General features: G+C 36.2%; 1 protein-coding gene across 1 annotated transcript in view; it reads left to right on the plus strand.

Annotated features, from left to right (window-relative positions):
• Positions 1 to 13,385, plus strand: part of LOC127878249 (serine-rich adhesin for platelets-like) — a 229,202-nt gene extending 215,817 nt beyond the window's left edge. The window contains exons 2-3 of the mRNA XM_052424769.1: positions 9,989 to 10,063; positions 11,392 to 13,385. Of these exons, the coding sequence (XP_052280729.1) occupies positions 10,018 to 10,063; positions 11,392 to 13,385 (2,040 nt within the window). The 5' untranslated portion in view covers positions 9,989 to 10,017. The remainder of the gene's footprint in view (positions 1 to 9,988; positions 10,064 to 11,391) is intronic.
• Positions 13,386 to 13,660: the final 275 nt, after the last annotated feature.

The following is a 13,660-nucleotide window of genomic DNA, read 5'->3' on the forward strand; positions in this document are numbered from 1 at the left end:
ATAAACGTATTCTACATTTGATACCTGAATTCTTGTTCAGCGTAGCTTTGTACGTTTGTACCTGAAATGTCATTTTCGAAAATGTAGCTCAAACATGGAATATCGAGAAAAGTAGTTAAATACTCCCTTGTCATTGTTACCAATAAATGTAGCCACTGCAGCTACATGTCTCACGGATTCGGGACCCATAAAACAAGGTGCAAGCACATATTACGTGTTAGAATTACAGTATACTACATATTTTGGTGTTCAATGCCGCACTGTCTAAAAATAATCAACAGCAGTTATTTCAGATAACAATTCTCTGTACGGGCACTTGTCGTGACTTCATGTTTTAATATTTCTTCGTGCCTGTTAAAAGATGGCAATAAAACATCGACCGTTGCTTCGCGTCAAGTTTTTTCTTACTTACCACATGCCCTTTCTTTTTTAATGCTTAAATCCTTTAGGTTTGGAATGCTCTTCAAGAAAAGGTGTTGCTATGAGGGTCTTTATGCGCAGCAGTTTGACTTTATTTTATGTTTAAGCTAATGCATTTTGATTGAATTTTATAGGAAACATTTGAGTATAATGATACAATTAAGGGGCATATCGACGTGAGGCAGACAAAACGAGTCTTGTTATGAGAAAACAGGGCATAATTCATGTGCGTAAAGTGTAATCCGCACAGGCTAATTAGGGACGACACTTTACGCTTCTATGACATTTTTCGTTTAAATGAAGTCTCTTCTTAGCAAAATTACAATTTAGTCTGAAAGGGTCGTCTCTGCGTAGCCTGTGCGGACTCCACAGGCTAATCTGTGACGACACTCTACACACATGCGTTATTTCCAGTTTTCTCGGAACGCTACTCATTCAGTTGACAAACGAGTTATATTGAAGCATTTGATAATAAACAAGTTATCCACACACATTATCAGTGATCCCTTAATCACACGGATTAACATGGTATGACTGAGTGTGAAATATTTAAATAGAATCGTAGACGTTGAGGATTGTAAGGCGAATTCTACAGGGTCTGAGTTTCAAACCCCAAAATAATTTTACTCGAACACGTTTCAGGGATTCCTGCAATAAACCCTCTCTCCTTAACCCATGTATTCCTAGTGGACTCTCCCATCCGTCTAAATTGGATCAATTTATTTCCAAAATTAGGGATGTCTAGTATATTTATTTCTATATTTAGAATACTTCTTACAGAAATTCCTTTAAGCAAACAACGCAGACCCAAATGAGACGCCGCGGCGTCTCAACTGGATCTTACGCTATTTGCCATGTCATTTTTTTCTAGACGCTAGGCATAAATGGGTTAATAAAGGTTTCCTAGAAAATAAACAAATGACAAAAGGTCGATGTGTCCATTTAATCTAATAACTTATGTATCAATGACACTTTATTACAGTTGATTAATACATTTATAGAGGCATTTACATCACAATTCAGTCATTGGAAATTGATAGACTCATTGGATCGGTTTCCATTTAAAATAAGGATCGCATAGTTGTGTTAATTAACGCTGGGTTGGGTTAATTATGATTAATTAACATATATATAATCAACACAGTGTTCTCCCAAAATAACTACACGCTGTCTGTTTTCAGTTTGCAAAATATACGAACGGGCTCTGTGTGAAATAAGAATGAGTATTTCCAATATAGGCATACATCACTTTATTTTGCACAAGACGCTACGAAGAAACATGAGTGCACTTCTCTGAATGAGATTTATTTTCTCATTTTTTCGTACGATGCTCTTCCACGGAGATAAGCTATATTGTTGGCGTGAATCAAAGTAAATGCTATTTGTATGGAATGGTTTGCGTACTAATGTTATCGATATGTAATGTACGCTCAAAATACGTATGAACTTCAAAATTAAGGTACCTTATATTATGAATGATTTAAAGAGATTTCATCTGATTTTTTTTTCAACCTATATTTGCGATTTATCTACATATATTCGATATTTCGTCGACATGTATGAATAGATGCTATACAATTATTGTTTTCTTGACGTTAAGTCCGTCTGCAAGCTTTATTCGCATTTGTTTTGGAGTCCCATTTATACGCAAAGGTATGACGCAACCAAATTTGATAATATTCTATGATCACAGAACGAAAATACAGACGGTCTGCAGAAGGCATTCTTGTGGTGTTTAGTGTTTTATTTACATCGCTCAACTATTTACATATACTTCCATTTCATTGCCCATACGTTACTCTATTTATTGTTTGAGTTTGAAAAAGATGAAGTTAGAAAACTCATAAATAAAATGCACAAACAAAGTTCTGTGAAATTGATGTTTTACCAACAAAATTGTTGAATTCATTTTTGGAAGAGCTCCTCCCTATCATTATCAGACTAGTTAATCTTTCATTAACACAGTGAGTTTCCCCAAAGCAATGGAAACAATTGTTAGACCTCTTTGAAAAAAAGCCGGCCTAGATTTAATATTGTCCAACTACAGGCCAGTGAGTAACTTACCGTTCTTGTCCAAATTAATTGAAAAAGCAGCTTTGTACATATTGAATGAACATTTAACTGAACACGAACTTATGCACACACAAAATCGGCATACAGACAAAATCATTCGTGTCAATAAGCATTAGACCTTAGTGCAGCTTTTGACACAGTGGACCACGACATCCTTTTGGACGTTCTTAAGTGTCAATACGGGATCGGTGGAATTGCATTAGATTGGCTGGACTCATACATTCGGCCCCGGAGCTGCCGTGTAAGTGTGAACCAGTCTTCGGCGCGTGAACTAGCATGTAGTGTCCCTAAGGGAAACGTATATCACGTACGCTGGAACCATATTTGACATTGTCCCCCCTTCCATTTCTGTATACGGCTTTGCCGACAATCACACAGCAAGCAAACGTTTTCTACCCAAGAAAGAACTTGAAGCTCAAACCATTCACAAACTAGAGGAGTTCGCTTCGGAGTGTAACGATTGGATGAAGGGTAATAAACTCAAAATGAATTCTTCAAAGACTGAACATATATTATTTGGAAGTGCCCTACAGTTAAACAAGTTAACCATTCAGGAGAATGAAATTTTTGGTGACAAAATTGAGAAACAAAGTACCATCAGATACTTAGTGGCATATTTGGATAATACTTCGAGTTTCCAAAGTCACATAAAGATCAAGTGTAGAAACGCAATGATGAACGGTTTTAAGATCAAAAGTATTCGCAAATATCTGACACGAGATGCAAACAAAACCCTCGTTCTCTCGCACCTGGACTATTTTAACGTCGTTTTGTATGGGATTGCAGACTGTGAATTAGCACAATTACAACGATTTCAAAACATGTGCGCTAAGTTAGTTTTGAATCGTAGAAGAAGAGATAGCTCTAAGCAGGCACTCTAAGATTTACATTTGCTGCCAATCAAAGCAAGAATAAACTTTAAGATTCTCACTTACATGTTCAATTGTCACACTGGAAACGCGCCAAAGTATTTGATTGAACTGTTAACACCAAAAGTTCAACGACGTTCCACCAGATGATCAGAGTCCTGCATCGAGTGTTACCCCGTGCCATTCAATAAACGCACAATATTTAGTGACAGAAGTTTTAGCACAATTAGACCCAGACTGTGGAATAATCTACCATTGAGTCTGAAACAAATCTCATCGATTGACTGTTTGAAAAGAAATCTGAAAACGCACTTCTTTAAAGACTATACCTCATTGTTTTAACAAGTCAATGAACTTTAAAATAGAGACATTTGTGAGAGCAAACTAGACGATTAATATTAATCCGATTAATATTATTATTCTATATCTTAATTGGTTTTAAGATGTTGTGATATGAAAATTTTAGTGTTATATAATTCTTATATTTAATTTGTTGAATATTATTGATTGTTTATTTATTTTTTATTTATATATATTTTCATTTATATAGATTATGTACAACGCCATTGAATATGTTTAAATGTAGAAACAGGCGTTTAAGCAAATAAACCAGTTTCAGTTTCAGTTTATTGTTTTGCGTATTTATTTCCACCTATAAATTTAAGTGTTTTGTCTAAATGGAATAACCGGCAAGTTGACATTGTTGCGTCGTCATTTTGTTTGTAATACAAATGCTATCGCGAGCACACCAACCGTTTGACACGTACGTCGTATTTTCTTAGTACCGCCGTGCGGAGACAAAATCCTTCGTAAGGCAACCGTCAATGGCCAGTCGGCCTTTCTGCGAGGGACCCTCCCGGTCATTGTCCGCTGTAAGCACATTCGCTGCGCTGGTTCCTCTTCTGACCAGCCTTCCATGGACAGTATACTCCCAGGGTCAGATGCGTATTACGTTTGCATCCGGTAGGTCTATAGAGTAAAAGAAAACAGCATGGGTAGAGCCGACACGAGGGTTGACGGTCCTTGCTGGTGCAAGAGAAGCGAACCGCAGACGTTCCCATTTTATATGAATCTTATGGTTAAAATAATGGATTCCTATGGCACTGGCTAAAATGTCACATGATCGCACTAATGACATTAGTAAATGAGTCGTGTTCTGAGAAAACTGGGCATATGCATGTGCGTAAAGTGTCGTCCCAGATTAGTCTGTGCTAATCAGGGACGACACTTTCCGCTTTTATGACATTTTTCGTCAAAATGAAGTCTCTTCTTAAACAAAAACCAATTTAGGCGGAATGTGTTGTCCCAGATTAGCCTGTGCACAGGATAATCTGGAATGACACTTTACGCACTTACATTAAGCATGTTTTTCTCAGAACGCGTCCCAAATAAAGTCTAAATGCTGTAATCCATTTGTCCTAGACCTTTTACATGTTTTGATACTTTATTTAACAACTTATGAAATTCAATACTGTCACATTCTATGCCTTTATTTATGTTACTATGTGTAAAACGCATATATTCATGGACTATATGCCTGTTGTATATTGAATAAACCATATATCGTTTGCGTTTAGCGTATGAGTTTTTATCAGTGCCGTTATTTGATACCGTATATGGAATCTTTCGAGTTTTTTCTCAAATCATCAATGATAATAAGTCGCAGGGCAGCGATGTATGATTTAATTGACCTATGCATAATTTTGCATTATAAGAAGACATTTTTCCTTTACATAAGAGATAATATTTGTATCTGCTTGGGTTGAAAAATTCAATATCCGAGGTAGATTTTTAAACACCTAGCCACCATAATTGTTCAACCAAAATGTTAAAATCGTATTGTTCTAATATATTTGTCATAATCGTGAAGAAAACACTTACTGATACGCCTATATCGGACTACAGGTTTGCCACTTACAGCTTTATATTACGGTAAAACGCTTAAGACAAATACACATTTTAGGAGAGGAAACTAAATAATAACCTCTCATCAGAACGACTTAAGGTGAGAACCGACCGATACATAACTATATCAAGCCATATACAAATTACTCTTCTCTCATTGGCTGTTTGACGTCACATGCTGACCCCATATATTCTATATGGTGTCAGTAGACTAACATGACGTTACATGCTGACCCCATATATTCTATTTGGTGTCAGTAGACTAACATGACGTCACATGTTGACCCCATATATTCTATATGGTATCAGTAGACTAAAATGAAGTTTTGTTATTGTTATATAATGTTCTTGAATTTTATATTTTCGATAATACTAGTTATAAAAAAAACATTGTTTGTCCTTGTTAATTTGATAAGATGGAAAGTAGTTGGCGTGATATATTCGTTACAGGGTTAGTTACTGACCCGATACGGTATCGGGTCAGTTACTAACCCTGTAACTTTTAATACAGCTCATTTTCCGATTCCAACATGGTTTTTATAATTGAGTCGCGCTCTGTGAAATGTACTTTCGCTATATGTCGTCCCAGATTAGCCTGTGTAGTCCACTCAGGCTAATCAGGGACGACACTTTCCGCCTTCCTTTAAACGAAAAACAAAATAAAAGCAGAAAGTGGTGTCTCATATTAGCCTGTTTGGACTGCACATCTGCTTATCTGCAACTAGACTTTACGCATATGCATTAAATCCCCATTTCACAAAGCGAGGCTCAATTTGGTTTTGAAAATTTAAATGATATCTATATTTTGCAGACTGTGTATAGACGACTCTAGGGAAAGAAGACTTCCCCGGCCGCATTGGTCGGAACAGGACTTGCGATAAAAGTCCGTATACATGGTACACTTCCTGGAACAATTTTTCCGACTGGTTTACGTTAGGCACGTTGACTTGATAAACATGTTCTATCCATCTCTTTAATTTTTAAATAACGATGACAACTTAAAAAAGTAATTATCTTTGTTTACAATTACTATGATGTAAAAACAAACATGAATTATATGCAGTAAAATATTAAAGGAATAATAAGTAATAACAGTTGTTTTGGCATTTTTCTAATGGAAATAAAAATAACATATATGACTTATCTTTTTAACTACGGAATACGAAAACGTGTTTTATAAATAATTACTTTGATAAAAAGGCATTGTTGAATGTTGAGATGCAACGCCATTAGAAATAGCACATGCTTTACTAAGGAAAGTGTCGTATACTTCAACGAGTATTTTTACAGTAGACGCAGCAATATGGAAAGATTTCATTAAATAAAGCATAGCGTTAAGGCAAACAATACTTACTGTATAGAAGGTCCTTTAGACGCCAATGCAGCGCCGTCGTTTGAACAGGTTTTCACACGTGTAACCCGATCTCGAACTCTCGAGCTCACACCCATCCATTATCAGTCACGAGTCAAGCTTTTATTGTGCTATCTAAATGACAATTAGCATACACGAAGAACCACGTTTAAGTCCGCCACTTGCGATAGCGATATTCATTCGCGAGGACAAAATACACGCAGATTCTGGCATATAGGAATCGACGATTGAACTGATTTTAGTTCGTCGATTGTACTCATTATATTTCTTTTTAATTCAAGACGGAAAACGCTTTCGTTGCAAGCCTCTGCACATGTGGAATTAGTTAGAAGGTAAGCCATTTTATAAATATTTTTTTCAAATATATCGTTGTTAATTGGGAAAAAAACGACAGGGGTCTCTATTGCGTTTACATTTATTCGTGATGAATTTAGCTCGAGTACTTTCATAATTTTACGACAGCGCGACAATGAACAGTTTATTGACCGATTAACAAAGATTGTGCGAAATGTTTTTTGTGACGTCCTATATGATTGAACAAATATTGTTTGAATGATAAATATTTTTATTGACACTGCGCTCAAGCTCTGTACGTCTTTTGCGTTGTTAAAGACATGCGTGTAAAGATCGGTATGACAGTCTGATTTTAGTTTTGCTTCAATCCGGCTTTGCATGCTTCCAGGATATATTTCTTGCGAATTTCTTCATAGCTGAACGCTGTTATTTCCCAAGGTTTGATGTTTCTTAAAACTGTAATATGTAATGATCATGGGGAAGGAAAGAGATCAAAGAAGCGTTTTCACGGCATTCTCAATCGATGCATCTGGCTGGTCTTTGTTTAAAACGGAGTACCGCTAGCGATATCGCGTATTCATGGATGGGCTCTTACTCGATACTCTTTACTCAGTATGATTCCTATAACACACACTGATTATACTACGATAGCGCAAATAGACAATATGAGGAGGATAACGCAACATGTAGATGTCGGACACACAATGCCACGACTGCACCATGCTTTTAATGAGACATTATGTAACGTATCGTACTATCGCTTGTTCAGCATCGTAATATCGTGACGTCCTTTTGTCGCGACATTTTCATCGTTCTTCTGCGCTATCGTCATCCTACTGAGGCGTTATCGCTATCATTCTTTCGAATATAAACTGAATGAAACTACAGTTGCATCAGCCGCAAATCATCCTAAAATAGCATCATATAAACAGAAAATGAATACAACTACACGAACTATCGTAAACAAGGTTTCTATGCCATAATAAGACATAATCGCTCTGTAGAAAGCCTTTGAAGACTAGAAATAATAAAAGAATGATTTTGTGAAATACTCATTTTATACTTGCGATGTTTTTCTGAAGACAAATATATCTAAGATAAATAAAAAATCGACGTTGCATCGCAATATCGTGCCTTCGCGTTATGTTTTCGCGCACTCGACCTTCAGATGGCGATATTGCAATCTTGTTGCGCGGCTGCGAGATTACGATGCGTTGGTGCGACAACACGATTTGAGATGGCGATGCGAAGTTGCGTGAATACGATGCATCTAGATGCATCTATATCTCACATTCTTGCATCTTGATCTTGCATCATGATTTCGTCCTCTTATCGTGATCTCGCGTTCACGTATCGTTAACTCGAATCATGATTTCACTCATTCATATCTTGTTCTCGCGTTCTCGCCAGAGGTCGAGAATTCGAAACAACCAGTTTCATAAAGAAACACCATATTTATCGACCAATTCACAGCTGTTTGTATTTTTAATTACAGCTATTCATATATCTAGAACTATATGTACTATATGCTTAAATGATTAACAATACTTATTATTGATTAACAACCATTATATTCCGGTGTTCATAATTAGTATGTAAATCAAGTACCGATATGTTGCTTAACAACATGGCAAACATTGAAATTTTATCCAAATATTTCAAAAAATACTTCCAGAAAATGCCAATAGTAACCAAGGAAGCGTAAACGATTTTTTATAGCTAAACACGATGCAAGTATCATGATGGAAATTTACAATTGCAAAATGAAGGCATGTGCGAATTTACGCTTTTGAAATACGTAGAACTGTCTTAATAATACCTGCACAATTAAACAAGGAACAAACAATTATTATTCTGGCAATTCATTTACTATTAAAATGAAAAATCTTCGTTATAAAGCTCAATTTTATTAAATAGAAATATATTGCGTTTTCATAAGACATCATTTTACAAGCGTGTAAGAAAGAACTTTTTCACGGAATTTTTATTGTCAATGATTTTCTGTTGACTATATGTGCTGCATGTACAGTGCATCAATGGCCCAAACACTCTTGCCTTCTTTATCTGTTTGATAATTTCTTCAGAGAATAAGGACGCAGATGTATAAGATGTAGCTGTTCGGATATGTCCTTATTCGGATTTCCGCTCGTCGCCGCCAATTTTCTATTTACCCGTTTTTTTATGGTACTCTAATATCCAAGCAGTTGAACTAATGTGTACAATGTTGCTTTCAGCCGTTTAATACACATTTATCAAAGCTGTGAATATTTATCTGTCATATCTATAGATGATCGATTTCGTCTTTACGAGCAAGTGTAATTCTTCTTCTGTCAATTTATAATTTCAATTGTATTTAATTCTTCGTGTTTGAGTGTCCACTGCAATTCAATACAAACCCACATCACAAGTGCAATTAAATGCAAATCCTTTATCTGTATTTTCGGCTACAGTAACTTTAAAAGTAGCTTTTTAGGTTTTCTGAATTTGCAAGAGATGAAACTATATGAACACCGATTTATAAGTCTGCCAAACATTTGACAAGATCATATTCATCATCATTATCATCATCATCATCATCATCATCATCATCATCATCATCATCATCATCATCATCATCATCATCATCATCATCATCATCATCATCATCATCATCATCATATCATCATCGTCGTCATCGTCATAATCATCATCAGCAGCAGCAGAAGCAGCATAATCATCATCATCATAATCATCATCATCATCATCATCATCATCATCATCATCATCGATAACATACACACATAGAACACAATTTTAAAGAACAAAACAATTTCTATCAATTTACCTTAAATAGACACACGTCTAAAAAAATATTGTATGTTCAATTATTAAAACATATAGTCTTTTTCTGCAGTTTTCTCTTTTTAAGAAAACATTTTTTTTCAAAAATTACAACAGTCATATAATTTATGTCATTGAATGGATTATGTCATAACTGATAAAATGAAATTTAAATAAATTTTTAGTGCATAATTGTTGCAACGATAAACTTATATATTTTCTCTATTTATTTCAGAACTGTACCCAATAGACCAAGGATTCAACATGTTATACTTTCAAATTATTGTACTATTGCTGTGTGCATATGCCGGTGAGTGTAGAACTGTTGTATACGCCTTTTAATAATTGATTTTCATATAACATTTGTATCACTGCAATAAATACGCACATATACTTAAGGGGTCTTAATTACAACATAAGATTGCAAACTGTTGAAGTCGTAGCGTGAACAAATAAATAAAAAAGAAGTAATCATGAAACTAGGATGAAAATAGATATACCGCAAGAGAATACTATGATGTTTATGTATGCCCTTTTATTTATTTATCAGATATCAGGTCGATGTACCTTATAAACATACTACGTTAATTTTGTAAGCGGGGATTTTTTCAGCTTCTTATAGAATTGTCGTTTTTTTCCACAAATTTCAGAAGTTCACAAATCACTTTTATAGAACTTGAAGAAGTTTCCGGCTCATGTTTTCACATTTTAAAATTGTTCGCAACATTTTTGTACAGTTTGCGACTCATTTTTTCACGCGTTATTATTTTTTGGTTCATAAAATGAGTGGTCAATCTTCACAAAGATTAGAAAAAAATTCCTGGTTTAGATAAATCCAAGAACGTACATGTACATGTATGATCATGAAACTTGATTTGCAAATTTTGTGAAAGGTGTGTCATGTGTATTGCGATCGTTTCCTTCGAGGATTCGTTCGATTGTCTGTTTGATTGCAATAAATAGAAAAAAACAACTTGAACACTACATTTTCACGAAACGAGGTAAACAAACTAAAGGTGGTGACATCAGTGTTTAAATTTTAGATAATGGTTACTAAAATAATAATTTTTTAAAAAGACTAAACGCACTCAAAAAGTGAATAAAATATAACAATTAAACTTATTTCACATCCTGAAAGCAATGTGAGATTTTAACTACAACTGTTTATGAATACTCTTTCTTAGATCCGGCACACATTAATGTGTGCTTGCTAAAGGAATCACTGCCAACTTTTATTGTACACATGAGGGAACTAAATAAAAAGTTTACTTCACTAAGTCAAGTGGGAGACGAAAAACTACAACGGGCGAGGCATGGTATGGTATTGCGCAAGGGGGGGTTAGAGGGTTAGGGTTAGGGTTTGGGTTAGTGTTAGGGGTCGGGTTAGGGTTTGGGGTAGCCTAAACCCAACCCTAACCCTAACCCGACCCCTAACCCTAACCCTAACCCTTACCCTAACCCTTTTTTGAGGTTATCACCCCTGACCATGCCTCGCCCGTTGTAGTTTTCCGTCTCCCAAGTCAAGTAGGTAAAGTTTCGGAGACAGAAAAAAACATGTAAACGTAAAGCAAAATGTTCAAACAGCCATCTACGTTGAAACTATACCTTTCATACATTTGTTGTTTTTTTACTTTTCAGTCAAATACAGCGAAGGCCAAGATGCTGTCCAAAACGAGGCCCCTATCTCTATCAGCTCTACCATTGAGGTCCTTACTACAACACCACCTCTGCCTGAAAACGGCATAACGAGCGATACACCTTCTGTTTTCGAGGCTTCTAGCTCTAGCCCTAGTTTGTCATTGACGACAGTTCCTGAGGATCCTGTTTTGCCTAATTCCACATCAACAATTGAAGTTAACTCAAAAGACGTTTCCACAGCTTCTTTAGCGGATTCCACTCAGTCAGGCGATGCATCAAATAATTTGGCATCAGATCAATCATCTCTAACCCCGATACAATTATTGCCTGAGTCTTCTTCCATCGCGCCTTTCACGTCGAGTATTTCAGAAACGTCAATAATTGATTCAACTATTCAAACTACAAGTGATTTAAATCCGATTCATACGTCAATAGAAACACTCTCGGTTTCTACACCAGATTCTTTAATTACAAACGTAGATGTAAGTACGTCATTCACTACTATTTTAAGTATTGCAGTATCAGCAGAGTCGACTTCGTCGGTGTTAGCAGATATAACTTTTCCTATAGAAACTTCAACCTCTTATTCACCGGCATCATCAACAATAGAGCAAGTCACTACCGAGCACTCGCTTACATCAACTTCGGAAACGTCGCCAATAATTAATTCTTCTCAATCATTTGAAACATTGACGTCGATATCGCATTTGATATCTCTATTGTCTTCTACAATTGACTCAACTAAGACAGTGGTTTCGACTGATATGACTCAACCAGGAACAACGATTTCATCATCAAAAGTGGGGACTGTAACAACCATTGCTGGACCAGATTTTGAAACAAATTCAGAAACGACCAAAACAAATGCTAGCGAGGATTCAACATCAACAACAGGTATTTACCCGACGTCGAATACAAATATTGAAACAACACATTCGATCACACAATCAACTATAATGTCCACATTTTCAACACTACTAGAGAATGCAGCCGTAAATACACCGATAGCCACGTGTACTGAAGACGCTACAAATACATCTCATCAAACCAACAATGCCTCTGCCACATTTGACTACAAAATTCTTCTGAAATTTGAGGGCGAGTGTGGTTCGCTGAAAACGAATGAAGAATTTCGCACGAAGATATTCAATACTATTTCAAGCATGTTTCACACATTGTATAATATATCCAAAGAAGAAATATACTACTTCAGAATTTCATGTTCACCGAATGAGCTGGTTATGATCATTCGCGATGCTGATCAACAGGCTGTAGATGCGATCGTTCAAACGCTCGTTAATTATTCGGCTTCATATTTTGACGCAAACCTTTTCTCACTTTCTGACGCACATATATTGGGACTGCAATCTGAAACAGATGCCAATATTGGCTTCCTTGAAACTGAGCTAGAGTTCACCGACATTCTCATCATTTCAATTTCGTCGTTTCTGTTTTTCGTTTTATTGCTAATGTGCATCGTCATGGTATGCCGAGAATGCTTGCGCAGGAAAAAGGGCCAATCCTTTACGCTTACGGAAGTTTCTCATGTTAACACTAAACTTGCGGACTTCACACTCACTAAGATACCTCGCCCGAAGGTTATTTACGAAAAGGATGGGGTGACTGAGGCTTCTGCCCCTCACACGTCTAAGTTCCTAGACGAACTAAAACATGTCAGTTGTCAGTCCGGTTGGTCATCGGAAGATGGCGTCAACAGAGAAAACCGTCAGTCGATAAACGCCGAAAATATACTAGTCCGAATGTCGGATTGGAGGGATGGTGTTGTTTTTGGTGTGACGTCACGGCATATGTACCCGGCCATGTACCCGGAGAACACGGCATCGCCAGTTTCTGATGACGTTAACCGGAATTTGATCGCTTTGAGCAACAGCAATCCGTCCAATGGAGGAGTCGCAAACCGCGGGTTTCTCTCTGATAACTTCACTGCAAATAATGACATCGAAAAAGATGATGAACTAGAGATGACGCTCTAACGCAAAATTGTTATTTGTATGTGAGACTTCCTAGTATTTTAGATTGTTTTTAGCTGCGTAAAGTATTTTTTACAAATCGATGACCATTTTTGTATTGTTTGTATTGCTATCATCTTACCAATAAATGTATCCATACATGTATTAGAAATCAGATCATATATTGAAATGTGAAATACAACACATATTTTCATGTTTCCTCAACTTTTTGTGGGAGCATCAAGCCGCCCTATTCGTACGTCTTTTCAACCATCTTGTTTTCTTGTCTTTTCTTTTTC

This window comes from Dreissena polymorpha, chromosome 4 (genome assembly GCF_020536995.1).
Source record: "Dreissena polymorpha isolate Duluth1 chromosome 4, UMN_Dpol_1.0, whole genome shotgun sequence".
NCBI classification, from domain to species: domain Eukaryota; kingdom Metazoa; phylum Mollusca; class Bivalvia; order Myida; family Dreissenidae; genus Dreissena; species Dreissena polymorpha.